Genomic DNA, 21,854 nt, shown 5'->3' on the forward strand with positions numbered 1-21,854 from the left:
GATGGGCAAAAGATCTTCCACCATCTCTGGACTAACTAAACATAGATGAGTAATAAAGATGAATAGTGGAGAGAGGTGCCTCAATGAGGGTGGTATGATCACCTAGAGAAAATAAAACGTCCTTCCACTCATGCAAGCATTTAGCCTCCTTAGTGCCCGTGCCCATTGGATCCCAAAAAGCTACAGATCTAGGATTACCCCCCAAAGGAGCACCTAAATAGGTCAAAGGCCAATCTAAAATTCCACAGCAGCTAAAGAAGCTCACTCCAAAACCCTATCAGAACAAAGATTTATAGCCCTGATCTCACTCATCCCCAAATTAATTCTTAAGCTGCAGATCTAGGATTACCACCCAAAGGAGCACCTAAATAGGTGAAAGGCCAATCTAAAATTCCACAGAAGCTAAAGAAGCCCACTCCAAAACCCTATCAGAATAAAGATTTATAGCCCTGATCCCACTCGTCCCCAAATTAATTCTTAACCCAGCGAACCCCTAAAGATTCAAGAGTCATAAAATTTTTAAGACTGTGATCGGCTAGGAAGATAATAATACCACCCATATACTGAAAATGAGACTATGACCCCATTACTACCCAACTCAAACCCTCCTAACAAACATTGTATCCAGAGCCCTATATATCAATTTACTTAAAGCATCTACAACAAGAACAAACAAGGCTGCCATTAATTATCACTCAGAAAGCAGATCCCCTTTCCTGACATCTCTCAGAGACCTAAACAATGACTTGCATTCACCATTAATTTTCACTAAGAAAGATGCTAGATAGACACCCCCTCGTCCAAGACCGCCACCTCTCACCAAAGCCCTTAATAGGAAAAACCTTATCCAGAAAATTCTAACTGATCACGTGCCTTCTGAAAATCCAGTTTAAATATTCCTCTTCTCGTTCCTCTGGTGAACATCTTCCACCACCTCATTAGCCTACTAAAATAAATCTCTGTAGCCCCCACAAAATCACTCTGAGCCTGAGAATAGTGTCACCTAACACCAAACTGAACCTATATGCAAGAATCTTTTCAATAACCTTGTACAGAGTTGTAACAAAACTGATAGGACAAAAATTTGACAGCTTAATGGATAGTCTCTTCTTGGGCAATAGGCATCAAAGTGATAAACAAAGAGTTAATACTTTTCCTAAGAGATCCATTTAAAATATATATGATATATATAATATATGTATTATACTATTATATATCATATATATATATATATATATAATATTATATCTTCATAAAAAATTCACCCTCACTATTTCCCTATAATCCTGAAAAAAGCTGTATAAAATCCATCATATTAATACCTCTTTGTATTTTCTGTTTCTTTGTTTTCTTTTCCCTCTTTCCTTGGTAATTTGTTGTTTTCCCTTCCATCAGATATAGCTGCAATGGCCAGAGAGTCAGGGATAGGGGTACCTAAATTTCCAGATTTACAACTTCAGGATCCAATTGACGCTTCAGTTAAGCTGGTAGGTGCAGGGGAAAATAATATGACTAAGATAGACTCTGGTAAAGTCAATGAGACAGTTGACAAAGAACAGTTGGATCTCAATAATGATACTCCACTTGGCAAACTGAAGTGCAGTACTGCTAAGCTGATGGCAGGTATGATCGTTGACACTGCAAGTCCTAGGATGGGTGGCAGAGAGCCCAAGGCATTAAATCAATCCAAAATCTCAGAAATCAACAATAGGGACACCAGTGATGCTAAAGAGTTACCATCCCTTGAGCTTGATCTAAGGGGGCTTGGAGGAATTAATGACGTTGGGACAACAGTCCAGGGTGGCCAGAGTGCTTTGAAACACTCAGATCTTTCAGCCTTCTCAAGGTTTGAGAGAAACTCAAGGACCTGACAAGGAAAATTTTAAATTGTCTTCATGGAATCCCAAAATGATAATTTCTCTTTCCTAAATGGAGCTTTTAACAGATCTAGCCATTCACATGCTGTCTCACTGTGCAGGTACAACAAGGCCTCTTGTGGGAACTCTAGAAGTGGTTCCCCACTTGTGAAGACATTATCAATGCATAAATTGTCTCATTCAATTGGTGATCCTCCCAAGCTCTGCTCAAATTGGGCTACTGATAGTTTTGATACAAACTCCAACACCATTGGAGTTTGTGCCAAGTCTGTAAACCCAAAAGACAGGTTGGCGGCAACATCTTTGAATGCACTCGCAGGTTTCCCATCTATAGCAAATGCTGATATGAGTTCGAACACCAGTAGTCCTCAGGTCCTAATACATAAGGCTATTGACTTGGAAACTATGAGAGTGCTTGCTCAACCAAAAGGCACACAACAGAAGCTGGAAATTGTCCACCCACATCGCCATTATGACCACCCCAAGCATCTTGTCCACAACATGCAACAGCAACAGCAACAGCAATTGCCATTGCGACACAGCCAAGATGATTTTTCATTGAAGGAAATTGACGCTGCAGCTGCACATAGTGGGTTGTCTAGCATGTTAACTGGGGCTAAAGGTAATGCTAGAATTTACAGACTGGATGAAAATGCCTCCAGTAGTAATCAGGGGAGCAATGGGCAGAATGGGAGCAGCGCTGCAGTGAATACTGGAGGGACAAACATAGAAAGTGATGATGTTTTAGCGGGGGAAGGTGATAGTGGTGGTGCTAGTGGGAGCGGAAATAGAGATAGAGTGTATCAAAATAGATCTGCACATAGAGAAGCTGCCTTGACCAAGTTCCATCAAAAGAGAAAGGAGAGATGCTTTCAAAAGAAGGTAACTACATTTGTTTTCTTTTCTACTAAAGCTTGGTGTTGGTGGTGGTGTTGTTGTTTTTTTTTTTTTTTTTTTAAGATACTTTGGCATTTTGTAAATTATTTCCCCCCCTGCTCTTTAGTGATTTTTATTTATGTTTTTGTCCTGTCTTCTGTTTGTCCCTTACTGATTGAGGATGTGAGTGAAGACCTCCTAATAAGCAATATTGTGGGACACTACCCACTTGTGGGCCCTCAAACTTCCCTAGTTGGGTGCTTTTGTGTGCAATCATGCTCATGCATGATGGGTTAGACCTGGTTGCTTTATTTGTTTATTTTGTATTGTAAAGTTATAGACGGAGGAAATAAAAAGAGAAGTAGAGGAGGAGAAGAAGAAAGAAAGAGGAAAAATTAGGTTGCAGTCTCTTGGAGCATACTTACAGGGCCAGTAATAATAATAAAAAGACTTTTAGGACAAAAATACTCCCACTCACACAACCTAATTACTAAATTAACATATTCCTTCTAATACTCACCCTCAAACTGGAGTTGTATAAATATTACCTAAACCTAGCTTGTTATAGCCATCAAGGCAGTGTTAAAAAAAGTTTAGCTAAAACATCGCCTAACTAATCATATTTCAAAAGGACCTTCTTCAACACTGTATCCCTCACAAAATGACAGTTGACTTCAAGCTTCTTTGTTCTCTAGTGAAACACTAAATCTCTAGCAATATAAATGGCAGCTTGATTATTGCAAAACACAGCTTCTTTACTGAGTCTTACATCTCTAACATAAGAGATTTCAGCCACATAAGCTCACTCATAGACCCAGAGTTTGAGCCACAGCTTGGTATTCTGCTGCAGCACTGGATTTTACTATAGAAGTTTGTTTCTTGCTATGCCAGGTAATAGGATTACCTTCCACAATGTACAATATTCAGCAGTAGACCTTCGATCATTCCTACCTATCTACATTAGACTATCCCACCATCTCACAATTTTCTGTATTAAACCTCCAAGAGAGCCTTTGATTGCAAAATCCTGCAAATAGCATACTGGTGTGGTTGTTTGAGATTTTTCACGAACTAGCTCACACCCTGCAGCTAAAGATATGTCAGGTCTAGTCAAGGTCTTAAATTTCGATGTCAACTCAAATTTCGAAGCTCCAAAAGTATGGAAATTTCGACGGAAATTTTGATTTCGATGACAATTTCGATTTCAATGTCAATTTTGATTTTGATTTGAAAAAATAATGGAAACCAATATTCTTTTATGAAGCTTTAGAAATGATTAATAGACATAATAATGTAAGATTTAGGACTAATATATTACAAGTAAATACATCTATGCCGTGTATAAGGTGGAGAAGTTGTAATATAATATATGCATCAAACATATTTGCAAGATAATGTACATTAAACATATTTAGTGAATCAGTTAATACAAATGAAATTCATAAATCATTTAAATATTATTTATTATACAAATAATGATAATTTAGAAATGAATGGTTAAATAAAATGTTGTTGTGAGTTTATTTTTTCATATAATTTCAAAAACACTTGTAATAATCATTTGTTTTGATAAAAATGAATTAAAAGAGAAATTTTATTTTATTCCTAAATCCCTCATTTGAATTCCGAGGAAATTTCTTTACATAGTTCAAATTTAGACAAGTTTTGCTAAAATTTCGAGATTTTGATAAATTTCAGATGATATGTTGAGATTTTGGCGGAAATTATGCAAGACAGAAATCGACAGCCATTTCGATTTCGAGGGTGACGGAAATCGGAAATTTTGACAATTTCGTGGAAATTTAAGACCATGGGTCTAGTGACAGTCAAGTAGATCAACTTGCCAACCAACTACCTATATCTATGTTTACCTTCATCTAGTCCAACATCGGTAGACAACTTCACGTTGGGATCTGTAGGAGTATAACAAGCTTAGCTCCCAAAATACCTATGTCACTTAGCAAGTCCAACGTATATTTTTGCTAAGACAAATTCAACCTTTTCCTACACTGTACAATATCGATGTTGAAAAAGTAGGGTAGAGTACCCAAGTCCTTGATTTGAAAATTTGCTTGAAGCCATTGCTTGGCATTTGCTGCTCTAGTCACTACCAACGACGATGATATCATCAACATAAACTATTAGAAGTATCACACTTGTCTCCGTTTTATGGACAAAGATCAAAGTAGCATTGTATGAAGCCAAATGCAGAGACTACCGCACTAAATTTGTCAACCAAGCTCAAGGAGACTTTAAGATCATACATTGCCCTTATGCAACCTCCGTACTTTATCATCCTTCCCCTGACCAACATACTTAGGAGGATGCTCCAGGCATACCTCTTTCTCAGATCTCTAAACAAGAAAGCTTTTTGACATGTAAGGTCCAATCGGAATTAACTGCCAACAAGATCAATGCACGAATAGGATTTAGTCAAGCAATAGGCAAGCAAGTCTTAAAATAGTCATACCATATGTTTGGGTGTACTCCTAGGTGATCAATCAAGCCTTAAGCCATATGATAGTGTTGTTAGGAAGATATTGATGATGTAGACCAAAAGACACCTAACCACCTAGGATTAGCAAGCCCTTCAACATATGAGGAATGGGTAGAATTTATAGAAACAAAAGGAAATAGACAAGGCGCAGGAACACATAGGACTAGGGAGGTGAAGAATTGATGTATAAAGAGTAGGATAAGCAATTAAGGACTATTGAGTACGTGTTGAGAGTACCTTTCTAGTGAGAAGGAAAATCCGAGTCACTCTGGGATGGATCTTGAGACCTAGGAGTCAAAACAATGATAGGCATAAGAGGTGGTTCCATGGTGGTAGTGATGCCTGTGCCTACTTTCCATCATTCATAGACCCTCAATTGTTTCTTTGGGTTAAATGATGGATTCAAAAGAGGAGCAAAAAATTTCTCGAAAGGGATAAGGGTAGGAATAGGAGGATCAACACACGAGAAGGGGGGGACCACATATCGTTGATGGACTCAAAATATATTCATCCAAAGAGAACACAACACTAGAAAAATAAGTTGTCCCCTAAAAAAAGGTGACCTCGACACTAACGTATTTAAGTGTGGGGATCATGACATCTATATCCTTTCGAGTTCTTGAGTACCTAACTAAGACACATTTAACTGCACTAGGAGAGAACTTGTCCCGGTAGTGGAACATGAAGAAAACATGTGCACTCAAGCATGAGGCACAATAGAGAAGATGGATGTTCTAGGTACACGATAGAGAAGGGAATTTGTCATGACCCTAGAACACTGGACTCTTGAGGGCATCTTGTTTAGCACAAAGCAAGCTATAAGAAGAGCATTAGTTCAAAAAGTTTTAGGAGCATGCCATGATACCATCCCTCCTCCTAGTTTGCCATCCAATGATTTAGACCTCCTCATTGCTATTCAAAAGAGAACCCACTTAAGTACCTCACATACTCTTGAAAGGAATACTTGTCATTCCTCCATAAGTCCATATCAATACTTTGTCGCTTTTCCCCCGATGTCTCCTCTGAAGTCTTTACAAGAAGTCATGCTTGATGAAGGTTGAAGATGGTTACAATGAAGAGATTCAAGCTCTTCATCGTAATCTTACATAAGGGGTTGTTGATGGGTCTATGCAATTACATTCTACCAGAATGATATATTCAGAAATTAAGAGACAGACCAGTAGCAAATGATATAGTGATATACTGTACACAAAACCTTGCTCTTTTGCAGCTAAGATTAATTCTGTTTGGATTTTGATCTCATTGCTGATATTTTCATTGGCCTCTATTTCAACTTGATGCTGGAAATCCTTTCCTACATGGTGATCTGTAGGAGGCATGTATGAAGCAACCTCTGGTGATTGTTGCTCAGGGGGAGTCCAATGGCTGTGTGCAGGTTAATGAAAGCTATGTACAGTTTGAAGCAGTCACCTTGCACATGGTCTGTAAAAAGTTCAGTAATTTATGTTTAAGTTTGGGAATGAAACAGGAACAATCTTATCATAAAATATTCAGTAGTTCTTCTAGCAGAATTTTTTAGTTGTCTATGCAGATGATATATTTATTATAGGGGATGATGCAACATGTAATTTTGATTTAAAGAGTTTTTCATCATCTCATTTTCACACTAAAGATTTGAGAAAATTGAGATATTGTTTGGGAATTGAAGTAGCTCGCCCTTCTAGAGGAATCAAGTTGTTGAAAAGGAAATATGTGCTTGATCTTCTAGAAGAAGTTGGATTACAGGGATGTAAAACAGTTGATTCATCCATGGATCATAATGTAAAGTTGTTGGCTGATGGAGGAGATTTGGTGGAAGATACAAACCTAGGATTTTAGTAGGTTAAAATTATTTGGCGGTTACTTGTTAATACTGTGAGCCAATATATGGCTCAGGATGCCGCACTTGGATGCAGTTATTCACATATTACAATACTTGAAGAAAAGTCTGGGTCTTGGCTTTCTATACAAGTCTTGCGGTGATATGCAGCTTGTTGAGTTTTTAGATTCTGATTGGGCAGGTTTAGCATCAAGAGATTTACTACTGGGTATTGCATCTTTAATAAAGGGTAGTCCAATTTCTTGGAACAGTAAGAAGCGGAAAAAATCGGTTAACTGAATTTTCGGCTCAGTCCGGTTCGGTTTTCAAATAATTTTGAACAACCCTATCATCCAGTCCTATAGTTTTTCCATTTTTCATCCTTTTTAGTGCGAACTTAATTTCGTTAACTCTGATCTTGTGGATAAATCTCATATTTTCATTCTTTTCCTCATAAGTCAATCCTAAGTTTAAGTCTTCTACTTGATTTTCATTAAATAGCTTACTAAAGTAACTTCGTCATCTTTCTTTTATTTCTTCTTCCTTAATCAAGACAATATCATCCTCACTCTTTATACATTTTACATTACCTAAGTCCTTATTCTTTTTCTCTCTAGCTCTAGCAAGTTTAAGTATATCTCTTTACCCTTCTTTTGTATCTAATCTAGTACACAGATTATTAAATGATCTATGCTTAGCTTCACTAACGGCCTTTTTTTGCACCTTTTCTCGCCTCTATATACTTTTAAAAGTTATCCATATTTCTACATTTTTTGCCATTTTTATACCAAAATCTTTTCATCTTTACGGCTTTTTGCACGTCTTGATCCCACCATCAGCTTTCTTTGCTATTCGAGAATCTTTCTCTTGATTCCCCTAACATCTCTATTGCTATCTATTTAATAAAGCTAGCTATCCTACTCCAAAGAGTGTTTGTGTCTACATCATCCCCTGTAGTCCAATCACCATCTTTGATCATTTTATCTTTAAATTTTATTATATTTTCTCCCTTTAGGTTCCACCACCTAGCTCTCTTAAACTAGTTTATTTATATTTTCTTTTCCATTTTTTAATACATATATCTAACAATAAGACTCTATGTTGTTGGTTAAGCTTTCACCTGGGAAAACTTTACAATTCTTACACAATAAACATCTCTCCTCCTAGTTTAAAAAAAAAAAATCTATTTGACTTTTATTTTGTTTGCTTTTGAAGGTTATTAAGTGTCCTCTCTTCCTAAAGCAAGTATTCTTTGTAATAAAATCATATGACATAGCGAAATCTAAGATCATCTCCTCAGGCTCATTTTTCTCTCCATATCCCTATCCTCCATGTATCCTCTCATGGCCTTTATTATCCCTTCCAACATATCCATTCACATATGCTTCTATGAATATTTTCTTAGTCCCTAATATGTCATGTATAATATTATCCATATCTTCCCAAAATTCTCTCTTAAGGTTTTCGGCTATGCCTACTTGAGGAGCATAAACACTAATGATATTTATTATCTCTTCGCCTCAGACCATCTTGATTTTTATAATTCTGTCCCCTACTCTTTTGACATTTATAGATCTTTTAAGTTCTTGTTTACAATAATTCTTATTCCATTCTTATATTTTTCTTTTCCAGTGTACCAAAGTTTAAATCCTAATTTATCAGTTTCTTTAGCTTTCTCCCCCACACATTCAGTTTCTTATAATCATTGTGTCCAAAATTTTCATGCTTTTACTCGTAAGTGCCCTTATATTCCAAGTTACTAACCTAATTTAGTCTCTTGAACTAACTTTTTTACCCACCCACGTCCAGAATGATGTGGGAACCCTCACATATTTGACACTGTACCCAAGCATCGACCAAGCAAAATTTCCTAGAAACTGAATTTTGAGATTCAAACCCCAAATTGAAATTTATCTCTTAACAAATCATATTTAACTAAAAAAAGATTATTACAAGAGTGATGTGAATGACCACTTCCAATTTTCTGAAACTTTAAGCGAAATTGAACTTTGATATTAGCTATAACATTTCATTCGACCTTTTATGCCTAAATTACTTGCATTTGCATAATAACTAATTTAGGCTGTTTTAAAGGTGCGAGGTTTTCTAATACCCAATAGGATTGGTTGGCCTTGTCAGTCTGATTGTTGCATTTTGACTTATCATTTCTATTTTTCTTTTTTTTTCTTTTCTTTTTTTTTCTTTCTTTTGTTGAGGAGATTTCTTGTTTTCCTTCCTGTATATTCTTCCTGTTCTAATGAATTCTTCTTTTGCAATAAAAAAAACTAACTTTTAACTGATCTATGAACTTCAGTTACATTAATTGAATATGTTTAGTATGATGTAGTACACTTACGCACCTTGCCAACCAAGTAGCTGTCATTTATTCGTTTTATTTACTGAACTGTGTTTTATTTACAATAGTTTAGTTCCAAATCTAGCTTAGTTATAGTTATTAATTGTTTCAAAGTGGGATTAAGGCAAGGGCAAGTCTTGTTGTACCCCGAGCAAATGTCACTGCTCCGCAAACTGTCTTTGCTGCCTACAACTGTCCAAACTATTGCCTCCACTACTATGTAGGTTTCTACAACTATGATAATTCTAAATGAGATTGCGTGAACCATATGAGATAGGGTTATCAAAGAACATGATTGGTGATGGATGATTAGGTGGGTCAGTTGTTGAGAGAAGAATGTATTGGAGTGTACTCCTGCACTTGTTCACCTTTGTGATTTAGACTTGGAATGAACCAGAGGAGGTAGAGGAGGAATAGCAGGAAAGAGACATGAATGAAGACAAGGAGGGTGTTAAGAGGAAAATATGGTAAGGATTCAAGTAAGGCATGACAAGTGACAACAACAGGCAGGATGAAGAACAATATCCCTTTTTTGAGTATGAGAATAGCCTAAAATACACATTTAAGAAATTGACGATCAAATTTCTCTAAACCCAGAGTGGCATAACAACTGCAGAACCAAATGTATACAACTTGAGAGAGAGGATTTTGGGATGAGAATAACACAAAGAAAAGAGTTTGATTTTTTAGTACTTGAAAGAGTGTTGATTATGTTAAGATAACAAGCCACAAGGAGGCATCATCCTTGTGTAATTTTGGGGCAGACATCTAAAACATAATAGAACAAGAAATAGCCATTAATATTGGTTCCATTTAGACTCCATTTTTGTTGTGAGAAACATGAGAATAAGAATAATGATGCATTCCTTGAGCTTCCATACTATGAGTAAAAAGGAACAGAAAAATATTCCAAGGCATTTTCACTAAAATTACTAGAGGGGCAGAAAAATATTCTGAGGCTTTATCAGATAAAAGAGCACAAACTTTAGCTGCAAACTGAATTTGATTCTTAGCACAGAAAGATTTTAAATAGCGAGCAGCTCAGAACAGTTTTTAATTAGAAACACCGTGTCATTCTTGAATAATCATCAATAAAAGTTAAAAAAAAAATATTGAATCCATTATGAGATGTGACATGGATGGACCCATACATTAAATTGAATGAAATGAAAAGGACCAATAACTGTAGAAAAAACCTAGGAGGATAACACTGTATGGTGTTTACTTTACTGATATGCTCTACCTAGGACAAACACAGACTTCATTGATGGAACAATCTATTTCAATTTTTCCAAGAATGGATGACTAAAGCGAAAATGCGACTGGAAAGAAGTGCACCAACCAATCATGCCTCAACCAATCAACCTTTTTGTCATGAGATCCTAAACACGCCAGGAGGGATAAAATGTGGCATCATAACTGCACAACTGGCATAATTTACTAATATACAGAAGATTAAATGGAAATTTTTGGAAGAAGACTGACAATAAGGAGATGCTGGTACTTGGGGATGGGACAAACCAATACCAAAAATATGAGATAATGTACCATCAGCAGCTGTTACCCCTATAATTAAGGATGATATAAGTTGGACACTGAATAGCAATGTAGAAGATCTGGTCATATGATTGAAAGCCCTTAACTACCAAATCCATGGTACAGAAAAGGATGATAGACATGCAGGACCATAATTACCTGATTTGACAAAAGTATCAGTAGTCGAAGATGAGCCTGAGAATCCAATAATCAGTACTCATCTCTGGGAACAGTCACTTGGGTGGTGGGCATGGTCTTGGGAGCTGGACAGCTACCTCAAGCTGCTCCTCAACTACTACATCACATAAGCAGAATCAGATCCAGAGTCTGTCCTGGAGTTTCAATAGTAATTGTAAGTCTGAGCTATATGGACAGAGTGAGTACAGTTGTGATCTCCACAACCAACTTCTCAGTCACCACCATGATTATGACACCCACTTACAGGACCTCAACCAGCTCCACATCCATCACCAGGCATCAGCAATGATTTCTTCTCCTGTCTTGAAATGTCCTCCACAACCTCCTCCACCACTATACTTATTAGCACCTAGGCTTGAATCACCATGATCACCACACATAGCTGCAAATCCAGTTCTCTCCCACTAACCAACAAGTAAGATTTCGATTGTTCAGTCAATTTAGCTCTGCAAAGACCTGAGAGCTTCAGCCAAGAAGGAATTTCTGAACTCCTAGGAATTGTGCACAAACATTCATTATGCCCCTTTCTAGCCACATCAAAATCATCACGTTATTTAGTTATCTCAGAAACATTAGGGGAAATGTGCCATGACATGTTTAATTTATCAAACTTGAAAGTCATATACTTGTTGGAATAGTATTCTGAGCATCTATCATTTTGTTTCTTATTAAAGTAGGATTAACAAGCCCAAAGGTGATGTTATTTACACCAGAATACAATTCATTCTGATGTTCCCAACCCATTTTGCAGACTTAAAATAACAATACAACTGGCTTATGGTTCCATGATATTCCACAACACTGTACAAACTTGGGAACCTCGTGTAGCCATTCTACATATTTCTCATATGTTATCAAAGGTGGGTCTTCATGAACATTCTTCAGCTTCCACCCAGTTGTGAAGGAAAGTTCAACAGCCGTGGCTCATAGTATAATTAGCCCCATTTAAGTTAATGGAAGTCATATAAAATGGACTGTATACAGAAATGGCAGCACAACATTCTTAGTATTGGTTACGCCAGCGTCACTAAATGAACTCATTGCTACTCTCAATCAACTCAAATGAACTCAAGCCAACCCAAACTTTCACCAGGATGACAGAATGAACACAACACCTCAAGAATCTTCAAATCAAACAAAATCCATAAACAAGCAACCAAATTATTAGTCTCCAGAACCCCCCAATCCTTGTTTTATGTCAACAATCCGCAAACACCAAAACAGATCACCCAGCAGAAATTAAAGGCAAAAAAATAGGCTAATTACACTACACAGAACCATCAACCAACAAGTCACTAGTCAGTAAAACAAGAAAAGAATACAATAACTTAATTGAGCACAAATAGTGCTCTAACAGTGGCTGCAAGAAAAGAATACGAAGACTCAATCGAACACAAATAACTCTCTAATGGTGGTGCCCCCCAGCCAGTAACTCCTGAACGAACAACCAAGTCATGGATCAACACCACAAACCCAGCAGCGTAACAGTTGAAAGACTAGCCTTAACAGAAGGACAGAACTCTTTTTGGCACGAAGAACACAACATGAAGCATCAACCATCAATCCGGTAAAAGAACTCACATAGTAAGGATTTTTTTAAAATCATGAACACATCTGCCCCTCCTAACCTTACAAGAAGCTCTGGTTGTTTGTAGTTCTGTGTTCCAGAAGATGACTCCTCTGGTTGCTGGCTGAAGAAGAAGGAAACAGGAGACCAAGATGTGTGTGTGTGTGAGAGAGAGAGAGATGATGTGGTGAGAAACAGAGTGATGTAGGACAAGAAGTGGCTATTTGGATGGATCATTTTGACATAATTAGGAGGCCTATGTTAAAGAATAGGGTGAATAGTTTATTGGATCTGAAACCCAAATGTGCTGAGTTAATTAGTTGTACAAGTATATGTGTGTAGTTTGCTTGTGTTAGGATTATTTATGTTGGGTTCTTGTTTGTAGTAATTGTGTATTCTACGGGTATGTTTGTAATGTAATGTAGTTTTAGGGGTTGTGTGTAATTTCATGCGTTTAGAGGCTTTCTTAAAATAGCGTGTGAAAGCCATGATGTAGGCTGTTGTTAATGAATTTGAATTGTTGAATTGAATGTGAGTTTTCCCCTGGCATCTCCTCTCTCTTCTGTCAACCCTTCCCCTTCCTTCCCCTCTTCTATTTCTTCTAAAATCTCCCATGATTGCAGAAACTTTATGTTGCCCCTGCATCATTTGGTATCAGAGCCCAACCACGATCTCTCTCCCATTTCAGTTCATCCATCTTTTCATTTCAATCTTCCTCTTCCCCATATTCTTCTCTTCTTCCTCCCCCCACTGTTCTACAACTTCTATCTCCCTATGATGCTGCTTCTTCTCCTTCTCTTCTTCTTCTTTCCTTCTCCTTCTCTGTTCTGTAACTTCTCCCTCCCTTGCTGCTGTCGCTTCTTCTTTCTACTCTTCTTGTTCTCTAGTTTTCTGCTCTGCATATGTTTTGTTCTCTCACTCTGTTTTGTGTCTAACCCTCCCTTCTCTGTTATTTCTTCTTATTCTTCTACATTCTTCTTGTTTTTTTTCCCTCTCTCTATTCCATCATTCTTTCTCTGATTCTTCTATATTCTGAAATTTTCTGAACTTTTCAGAAAATTCCAGTCATGTCTCCATTTCTTCAAACACCACCTTCCAGACCCCTTCCTGCAACACCACCCATCCCATTGAAAATAGAAGCCCCCAAAAACAATTCCCCTTCAATTTTCACTACTGTTTGACCACCGGAGGACACCCCACACGCTGGCCAAAACTTCCCCAGTTGTCGGCACTTCGAAAACTCTGATCTCCTATGCTCTTCTCATAACACCGCCGCCACCAATGAACTTCTCATCCCTAATCTCACCTTACTGGTGGTGCACGTGCCCCAGGTGCCGATGACCTGCAACTGGGAAACTTCCACAGTTTTCTGCAATTTCTAGTCTTGCAAAATATTGCTTCAGCCACGAGATTTTGGATTTTATCCAAGATATTTTGAGCTGCAAGGAGATATTTTGTTGCGGACACAACATATTGCAAGCAAGCACAATAATTTTGGCACAAAACCTTGAAACTGCCACTGCCAGCATCAAAAATCAGGTTTTTTTTTTTTTTTTTTTCGCTTCATCTGTGATTTTTGAAATTGAATTTATTTTACTTCTACATTATACCCTCAGATTAAAGGTGACTTGAATATTGTTCTTAAATAATTGAAAGTGAGTTCGTGATTTGCTTCATATAATTGCGTCATGGTGACCAATGCTGAATTGTCTGCAAAGGTGGAGTTGTTATCTGGTAGGATACAAAATACGGAACATGCTTTGGAGACTATTACTAGTGCTTTGAAAAGGCTAACAACCAAAGATGCAGCCCTAGGTAGAAGGCCCATGGAATTTCCTACCAAACAAGATGGTGGAATAGCTGCTGTCCCTTATGCTTTTGAGTTGTGTGAAGGCTGAAATAATAATTTGAGTAAGGGAATTAAACTAGAAGTCAGAATTTAATGGTGATGGTTCTGATGAATTTGATGTTGGATGTATTCTTTGGGGTACCATTTCCAATTGTTTGACATGAATGAGACTAGAAAGTTGTGCTTTTCTAAATCAAAATTGAAGGGAACTGCTCAAATTTGGTGGATTAAACAAAGGGAGATTTTAGAAGAAGATATTTGGTGAGATTACAATGTGGGATGAGATGAAGTGAGCAATGCAGGAGCAATTTGTGCCTCCCAATTAACAGCAGCGTGTTCATCTCCAGCTCTTTGATTTGAAGCAAGAAGAAAAGATAGTTATGGAGTACACTAGTAGGCTCTATCATTTCGCTACTCGTGTTGGTATCGAATGGAAAGAGGACGTTATGATAGCTTTGTATAGAAAAGGGTTGAAGCTAGATATTGCCTCCAAACTTGCTGCATGCCATCTCATTACAGTTGTGGATGCCACACAGGTTGCCACGCAGATTGAGGAGGACACGCAACGCAATCCTCTTAAAGCTACATTGACCCTTCAGTTTGAGAAGAATACTAGTAGAGTTGTGTGAGAGAAGACAGTTGAGCAATTGGGTAAAGGTGTTCAGACTAATACTTCTTGGAAGACTCCTGATCATTCCGAAACAACTTCTAAGAGTCAACCATCACTCAAATGCTTTAAATGTCAAGGTTTTGGACATCGATCTGCACAATGTCCTAACCAATTCATGGATGTTGGCAGAAAAAGAAGAAGAAGATGATGATGATTCCAATTTGAAAACTTGTTTAGTGCTTCGACATATGCTCTCTTCCCACAAGGTTAAAGAGACAAAGGATTGGATGCGGACCAACATCTTTCAAACTCTTAAGTGATATGCCAAAAACAGCTTTGTTCTTTGGTTATTGATCCTAGTTGTTGCACAAATGTAGTTTCTAAAGAAGCTGTGGAGTTAAATTTGGAAGTTGAGCCTCATCCCAAACCATACAAAATTGCTTGGGTGAATAATACCAACTTGAAGGTCCATGATCACTGCTTACTTACCTTCAAGATTTGTTCCATTATGGAGAAAGTGCAATGTGATATCCTTCCTCTCAAATTTTGTCACATCCTTTTGGGTCAACCATGGTTATTTGATAGGAAGGTGAAGCATGATGGATATAAGAATTCTTATTCCGTCTCCATTGACAAAAAGAAGTATAAGTTGATGCCATCACGAATTCTCCACTCACCAAGTTGAAGCATATTGTTGGTTCCTTTCTTATGAAACGAGGTGACTCTATTCATGGTGATGGACTCCTTGGTATTTCGTCAAGTTCTTTTCAGAAGGAGAGAATTGATGTAGGATGAGAAGGGGCTATTTGGATGGATCATTTCGACCCAATTAGGAGGCCTAGGTCAAAGAATAGGGTGAATGGTTTATCGAGTCCGAAACCCAAATGTGCTTAGTTAGTTGTTTAAGTATGTGTGTGTAGTTTGCTTGTATTAGGATTATTTATGTTGGGTACTTGTTTGTAGTATTTGTGTATTCTAGGGGTATGTTTGTAATGTAATGTAGTTTTAGGGGTATGTGTTTAATTTCATGTGTTTAGAGGCTTTCTTATAAATGGCATTGAAAGCCATGATGTAGTCATTTGTTAATAAATTTGAACTGTTGAACTGAAAGTGAGTTTTCCCTTGGTATCTCCTCTCTTCCCCTTCCTCTCTCTTCTATTTCTTCTAAATTCTCCATGGCTGCAGAACCTTGATGATGCCCCTGCATCTCAGGGAGAACTGAAACTTGTGCATTCCGTCTCTCGCACATGTTAAAATATAAATTAGACCAAGAAATTACAAAAATACTGCTGAAAGCATCTTGACTTATTTTTAACAATTAACAGAACTAGAACACCTTCTGACAATATCCATTGTTAAGTCATCACATTTTTTTGAAGAGGATTAGGAGCACAGAATGATTCTGATTTACCTAATAATCAAGTGAATCTGATTGCATGATGGAAAAAAAGCAAGAGCAAAATAATGGAAAGGAGCCCAAATTCCATGGGAAGTGCAAGTGGGCTGCATAGTCAACTAATTTTCTCCTTTTCTGATTCAAACCACAAGTAAAAGCCATACTACATAGTTGGGATGGAGTTGTGGAAGGATAAAAAGAGAACATATTCATTTATAAGTCACTTGCATTAAACTGACTTAGGAATTTGACTTTCCTACTCACTAAAGGTTGGTGCAAAGCCCCTAATCTCTCAGTTAGCTAATTTGCATTGCCTGTTTTATCGAGTAGCGACTGTCGGCCTAGAATGACTTGTTTTGGTTCATTTATAAGTCACTTGCATTAAACTGACTTAGGAATTTGACTTTCCTACTCACTAAAGGTTGGTGCAAAGCCCCTAATCTCTCAGTTAGCTAATTTGCATTGCCTGTTTTATCGAGTAGGGACTGTCGGCCTAGAATGACTTGTTTTGGCCAAGAACCTACTTGAAGGTTTAATGGGTAACTATAATTTATTGCATCTACATGAAGGCTTAATGAGAATCTATAATTTATTGTGTTGTGACTTGTCAAGGCACAATTTTTGGAGTTTCTAATAAAGGATATTTAAGGGATTTAGATTATGTCAAGTGCAGCAGTGCAAGCAAACCTTGTTGGGAACTGGAAATTACAAGCTTTCATATCCAAAATTAAGGAATCGGCGGGAAAGATGAAAATAGTCAGGCTTTGGGAGACTAGAAAGGTTATAGGCAGTGATTATGTGGTTCAGTTGACTAATGTGTTCAATATAACCTTGAAGACTGAAAATTCTCAAATGATTTGTGAACACACTTTGATATGTATGACAGAAGAGAAGAAAGTTGGAGTTACATGGACTATTTTACAACCTTGAGGGGAACCGAGTGAAAGAATGCATGAAACAAGTGGATTTCCAATTGCACAATAAGATCTGGCGTTAAGCCATTGACTTCTGCATTGTGTAGACCGACTGACGTACATAGGGGAGAATCTGATGTTGTTTGTTCTTGTAAATGATCTAGTTTTGATCGGAAAAACTTTGCCTAGATTAACTTCATGTTAAAAGATGCCAGAAAGGTGTTAAGACTCTAGGTTAAACAGGATTAGAACCAAGTGGGCAGACACAAGAAAAACTAGGAGCAGAAGAAAATTGTGGATATTGATGGCCATGAGTTCCTAGAGCTGACCCTTTTTGTTACTGGGAGATTGAAGATAACATTGCCATATTGCTCATGACTATTACGATGCGTTGTGTAATTATATAGCATATGGATGCATGTAGATTCATTTGCCCTTGTTTCACATTTCCTGGAAAATTAAGAGCATTGAGAACTTAATCAGTAGGAGATTTGGCCTTTGAATGAGCAAGTAGGGAGTACCATTTCCTTGCAAAGGCATAAATTGCTGCAAACATGGCTTTGCATACCACAAGGTACACATTTTTTAACCATGGAATTTCCCCCATCAGTAGTGACTATAAACGGTATTTTCTTTCATAGCCATTGTAGTTATTCTTTCCAGATCATATGCTTCCCCAAGCAGCACATTCTCCAAAGGTGCCATTTGCCTGCTCCCTTTGATCAGTGAAAGTAGGTTAGCTCTTGTTTATGAAATTTGAGCTTTCACCTATCTTGTTTCTGGATTTATTTTGTATAATGTATAGTCTTGATTCTGAAAGCTTTGAGTTGAACAAATATTGCATACAATTTTGCAGGTTCAATACCAGAGCAGGAAGCGACCAGCAGAAGGACGCCCCCGCATACGGGGACAATTTGTGCGGCGAAAAGTGCATGAAGACACCAATACGATTTCAGATAACTAATTTTTACCTATTTTCATTTATTGCTAACAGATTTAAGGCCCCCAACCAGAGCACTAATTGTACATGTAGGGATAAGAGTACTAAAAATTCATGGTTAAGAGGATTTTGAGGGGTTCCACACTATGAGAGAACTCCCACTGTAAAACATGGGACTCTTCTATTGATGGGGCAATCATTATTAATAGTCAAGTTTTTTTTTTTGTGGTATTTACAAATTTTTTATGATTTTATTTCATCTGTAGGTGAATTGCAATATTCTTCTTATAAAAAACTCCTTTGAATTAGAATAAACATTACCTTAATTAAAAAATAGTAATCTTTCATGTCTTAAACCCCCACAAATTATTTCTGAACAGAACGCTGCGTTCGACTGCAAATAAAAATCAAGGATATATAAAGGGCACGATCAACTAATCAATGCAAGTATGCACAGTTGGCTACAATAAAAACTGTTGGTTGTTTGGAGTTCGGATCTTAGATTTGGATTTGTGTAGATTTGAACAGAAGTTAGATGATGTTATATGAAAGTGTATAAAAGATTACTCAAATATATAAATCTAAATTTAAGATCGAATTTTATGTTCTCAAACATGATATATAAAAGTTGCTACATCAGTGAATATGATGGAGAAAAATATTTTTATGTTGAAATTTAGTAATAGGTTTTTTTTTTTCTCAATTTAATTTTGTTAAGTCATTTATTTTATAAATTTTATAATGATAATGATGATATTTTGTTTATTTTAAATTTTGTTACAATAATCGTTTCATTTTAAATTTTTTTTCAAACGCAACCTTGATTTTATGCAGACAATTTAGCTTCTGCTAATTATATTCATTTGTTATACTTTAAAATTTAATACTGCCAAACGCTGCTTAAATAGGATTTGAAATGGACGATGGAAAGAAAGGGTCATGTCGGTTTGGCGGAATATGAATATTATCTGAAGTTGAACTAGAGCAGACAGACTGATGCAAACCGACCGTCACCGACGGAGGCATTGTTTGGTTCTACTTTCCAAAAGATTTTCGCTTTTGAAAGTAAAAATAAAGCTTCATCTTTAAGAATAAAAATTTGAAAAGTAATTTTAAAAGGGTAAAAGAATAGAAGTTTTAGGAATTTTTCTTGAAATTATAAAACTTCAACAAACCTCAAGGTTTTGTATGCAGTCTCATTTTATGTAAGAGACGTAGAAGAATCAAATGTCAAACAAAGTTTTTAAATCTTATGGAAAATCACATGTGCTAATCAAATTTTAAGGGTGGCGTATGAAATTTCTGAAACCTCTCGTTCTTTTCTTCTAAACCTCAGAAGATTTTAATGTTTTTTTTTCACCCTTTTGAATAAGAAAAATAGGCTATTATTATTTTATCCAAAATTCTCATTTTTTAACCTTTTTTTGGGGTCTAAATTCTTTTAAAATCTTTCGGAACTTAATCTCGTCTTTGGCCTAAGTGTTAATACACTTGTCTCCTATTTAGTTTGCAGAAGCATGATTGGAATGAAAAATAAATTTTAGTATAAAAGATGTTGACCTCTCATTTTTAGTGGTTTAACTAAAAGATTCTTACTTTCCTTGAGATTTTAAAAACATAGACTCTTAAGATTTTAAGAATTTCAAACACCTGCCTTAAAGTTTGTAAAAGCACACAAAATTTCGCTTATATCTTATAAAAAGACAAATCTTTTAGGAGTATAAGTATCTAAGAAGATCAATAGGATTTTTGAAAGATGTGAGTGCCTTTTGCCAAATCTTAGAAAAGACCCTAAAGTTTAACTCTTGTTCTTATTCTCATGTTTGATTTACCAAAATGAGGATGGAAGGAAATGTTGGTTTTTCTCTTCAATGGAATGGTGATGACAATAACAATAGTCGCAAATGTTAAGAATAATAATAAAAACATTTTAAACTTGTCATAGGCATGCGCTAGGCAGTGCTGCCTGCGCGAAGGAGGACAGCAGTACTAGAAACGAAAAAAGAGCAGCTGGTATCTCTTGCTGTGGCCCCAAATTCCTTTAATTAACTACAGTGGTACAGTCGGCGGCTGTAGCCGCAGCAGGGGACAGAAGCTTTGGTTTGGTGGTTGAAGGCGCTAAAGCAGTAGCGTTGGAGAATGCAGTGTTGGTCGTGCGGCTGCATCTGCAAAGAGGATAGCGCAAAAAGAGATCGATGTGCTGGCTCAAGCTCAAGCTCAAGCTCAAGCTCAACCACACCCTTCTCATCCAAGTACGTGGACTTTTAAATTGTTTTCATTGATTTTTATTGTTTCTATTTTATTTTCATTTTGTCGTGTTGGTAATTTTGCATGGATCCTCACGTAAATGATTGAAAAACAAAAATTCTTGCAAAAGCAAATGTCATTTTTCTTTGTGTCCTGAGGTTGTTGCCTTCTTATCCATCTTAATTATTTTTTTCAGTATTCTTAAAAATTATAGGAAAATTAGAAAATGTTATAAAAGATGTAGAAAAATAAATAGAGATAAGACAAAAATTTTACGTGGTTCGACTATACCTACTTCATGGGTGGATGAGATAAAAAACTTCACTATCTCGGAAGGAATTATAAGATGATTTGGAACTGACCTTGTATAAAATATATCTCATCTCTCTATCTCTCATCTTCTCTCATCCTTTTTATATGCCTACTCTTCTTCAAGCATTTTTTGTGTACATTACAAAATGAGAGGGAGAGCCTTTTATAGGATAATACATGGTGGTGGAAGATGAATGAGTGACAACCATATTTTTCATAACACTCATCATTGGATGTCACCCATATATTAACTCTTTCTACTAGGATTTTTAAGATGTTTCATTCCGATGAGATGAACTAATTTCTTGAATGTTGTAGTAGGTAAAGTTTTGATGAAAAAATTTGTTAGATTATCACTTGATCGGATCTACTGAATATTTATATCACCATTCTTCCGGAGTTTGTGTATCGAAGAATTTTGGAGAAATATGCTTTATTCAGTCACCCTTTATGTATCCTCCTCTTAGTTGAGCTATACATGTAGTTTTGTCTTAATATAGAACCATTGGAATACCCTTAATTGATTGAAGATCACAATTTTCTTGAATATGAGAAATCATTTATCTGAGTCACATGCATTCTCTACTAGCTTCATGGATAGCTAGTATTTCAGAAATAATTGGAAGATGTTTGTTGTGACTGTCTGTTTTATTGATTTCCAAGATATAGCAATTTTCCCGTAAAGAAATATATATCTAGTTTGAAACTTATCATTGTAAGGAATAGATAGAAGCATCTGCATATCCTATTAGTTGAGATTTAGAATCAAATGAGTAGAATAGACCCAAATCATATGTACCTCTTAAATAGCATAAAATGTGCTTAAAATCATTCTAGTGTCGCCGAGTAGGAACAGAGTT

The 21,854-nt window shown here is 36.5% G+C and overlaps 1 protein-coding gene across 4 annotated transcripts in view; it reads left to right on the forward strand.

Annotated features, from left to right (window-relative positions):
* Window positions 1-18,666, forward strand: part of LOC131149273 (two-component response regulator-like APRR3) — a 49,011-nt gene extending 30,345 nt beyond the window's left edge. For 2 of the 4 annotated variants that reach the window (XM_058099582.1, XM_058099583.1), the window contains 4 exons: window positions 1,396-1,846; window positions 1,979-2,164; window positions 2,240-2,759; window positions 18,352-18,666. In XM_058099582.1, coding sequence (XP_057955565.1) covers window positions 1,396-1,846; window positions 1,979-2,164; window positions 2,240-2,759; window positions 18,352-18,459 — 1,265 coding nt within the window. In that variant the 3' untranslated portion in view covers window positions 18,460-18,666. Of the gene's footprint in view, window positions 1-1,395; window positions 1,847-1,978; window positions 2,760-18,351 lie in introns of all 4 variants that reach the window. The other 2 variants (XM_058099580.1, XM_058099581.1) reach the window with 1 other exon arrangement.
* The last annotated feature ends 3,188 nt before the right edge of the window (window positions 18,667-21,854 follow it).

This window comes from Malania oleifera, chromosome 2, assembly GCF_029873635.1.
Source record: "Malania oleifera isolate guangnan ecotype guangnan chromosome 2, ASM2987363v1, whole genome shotgun sequence".
Lineage (NCBI taxonomy): Eukaryota > Viridiplantae > Streptophyta > Magnoliopsida > Santalales > Ximeniaceae > Malania > Malania oleifera.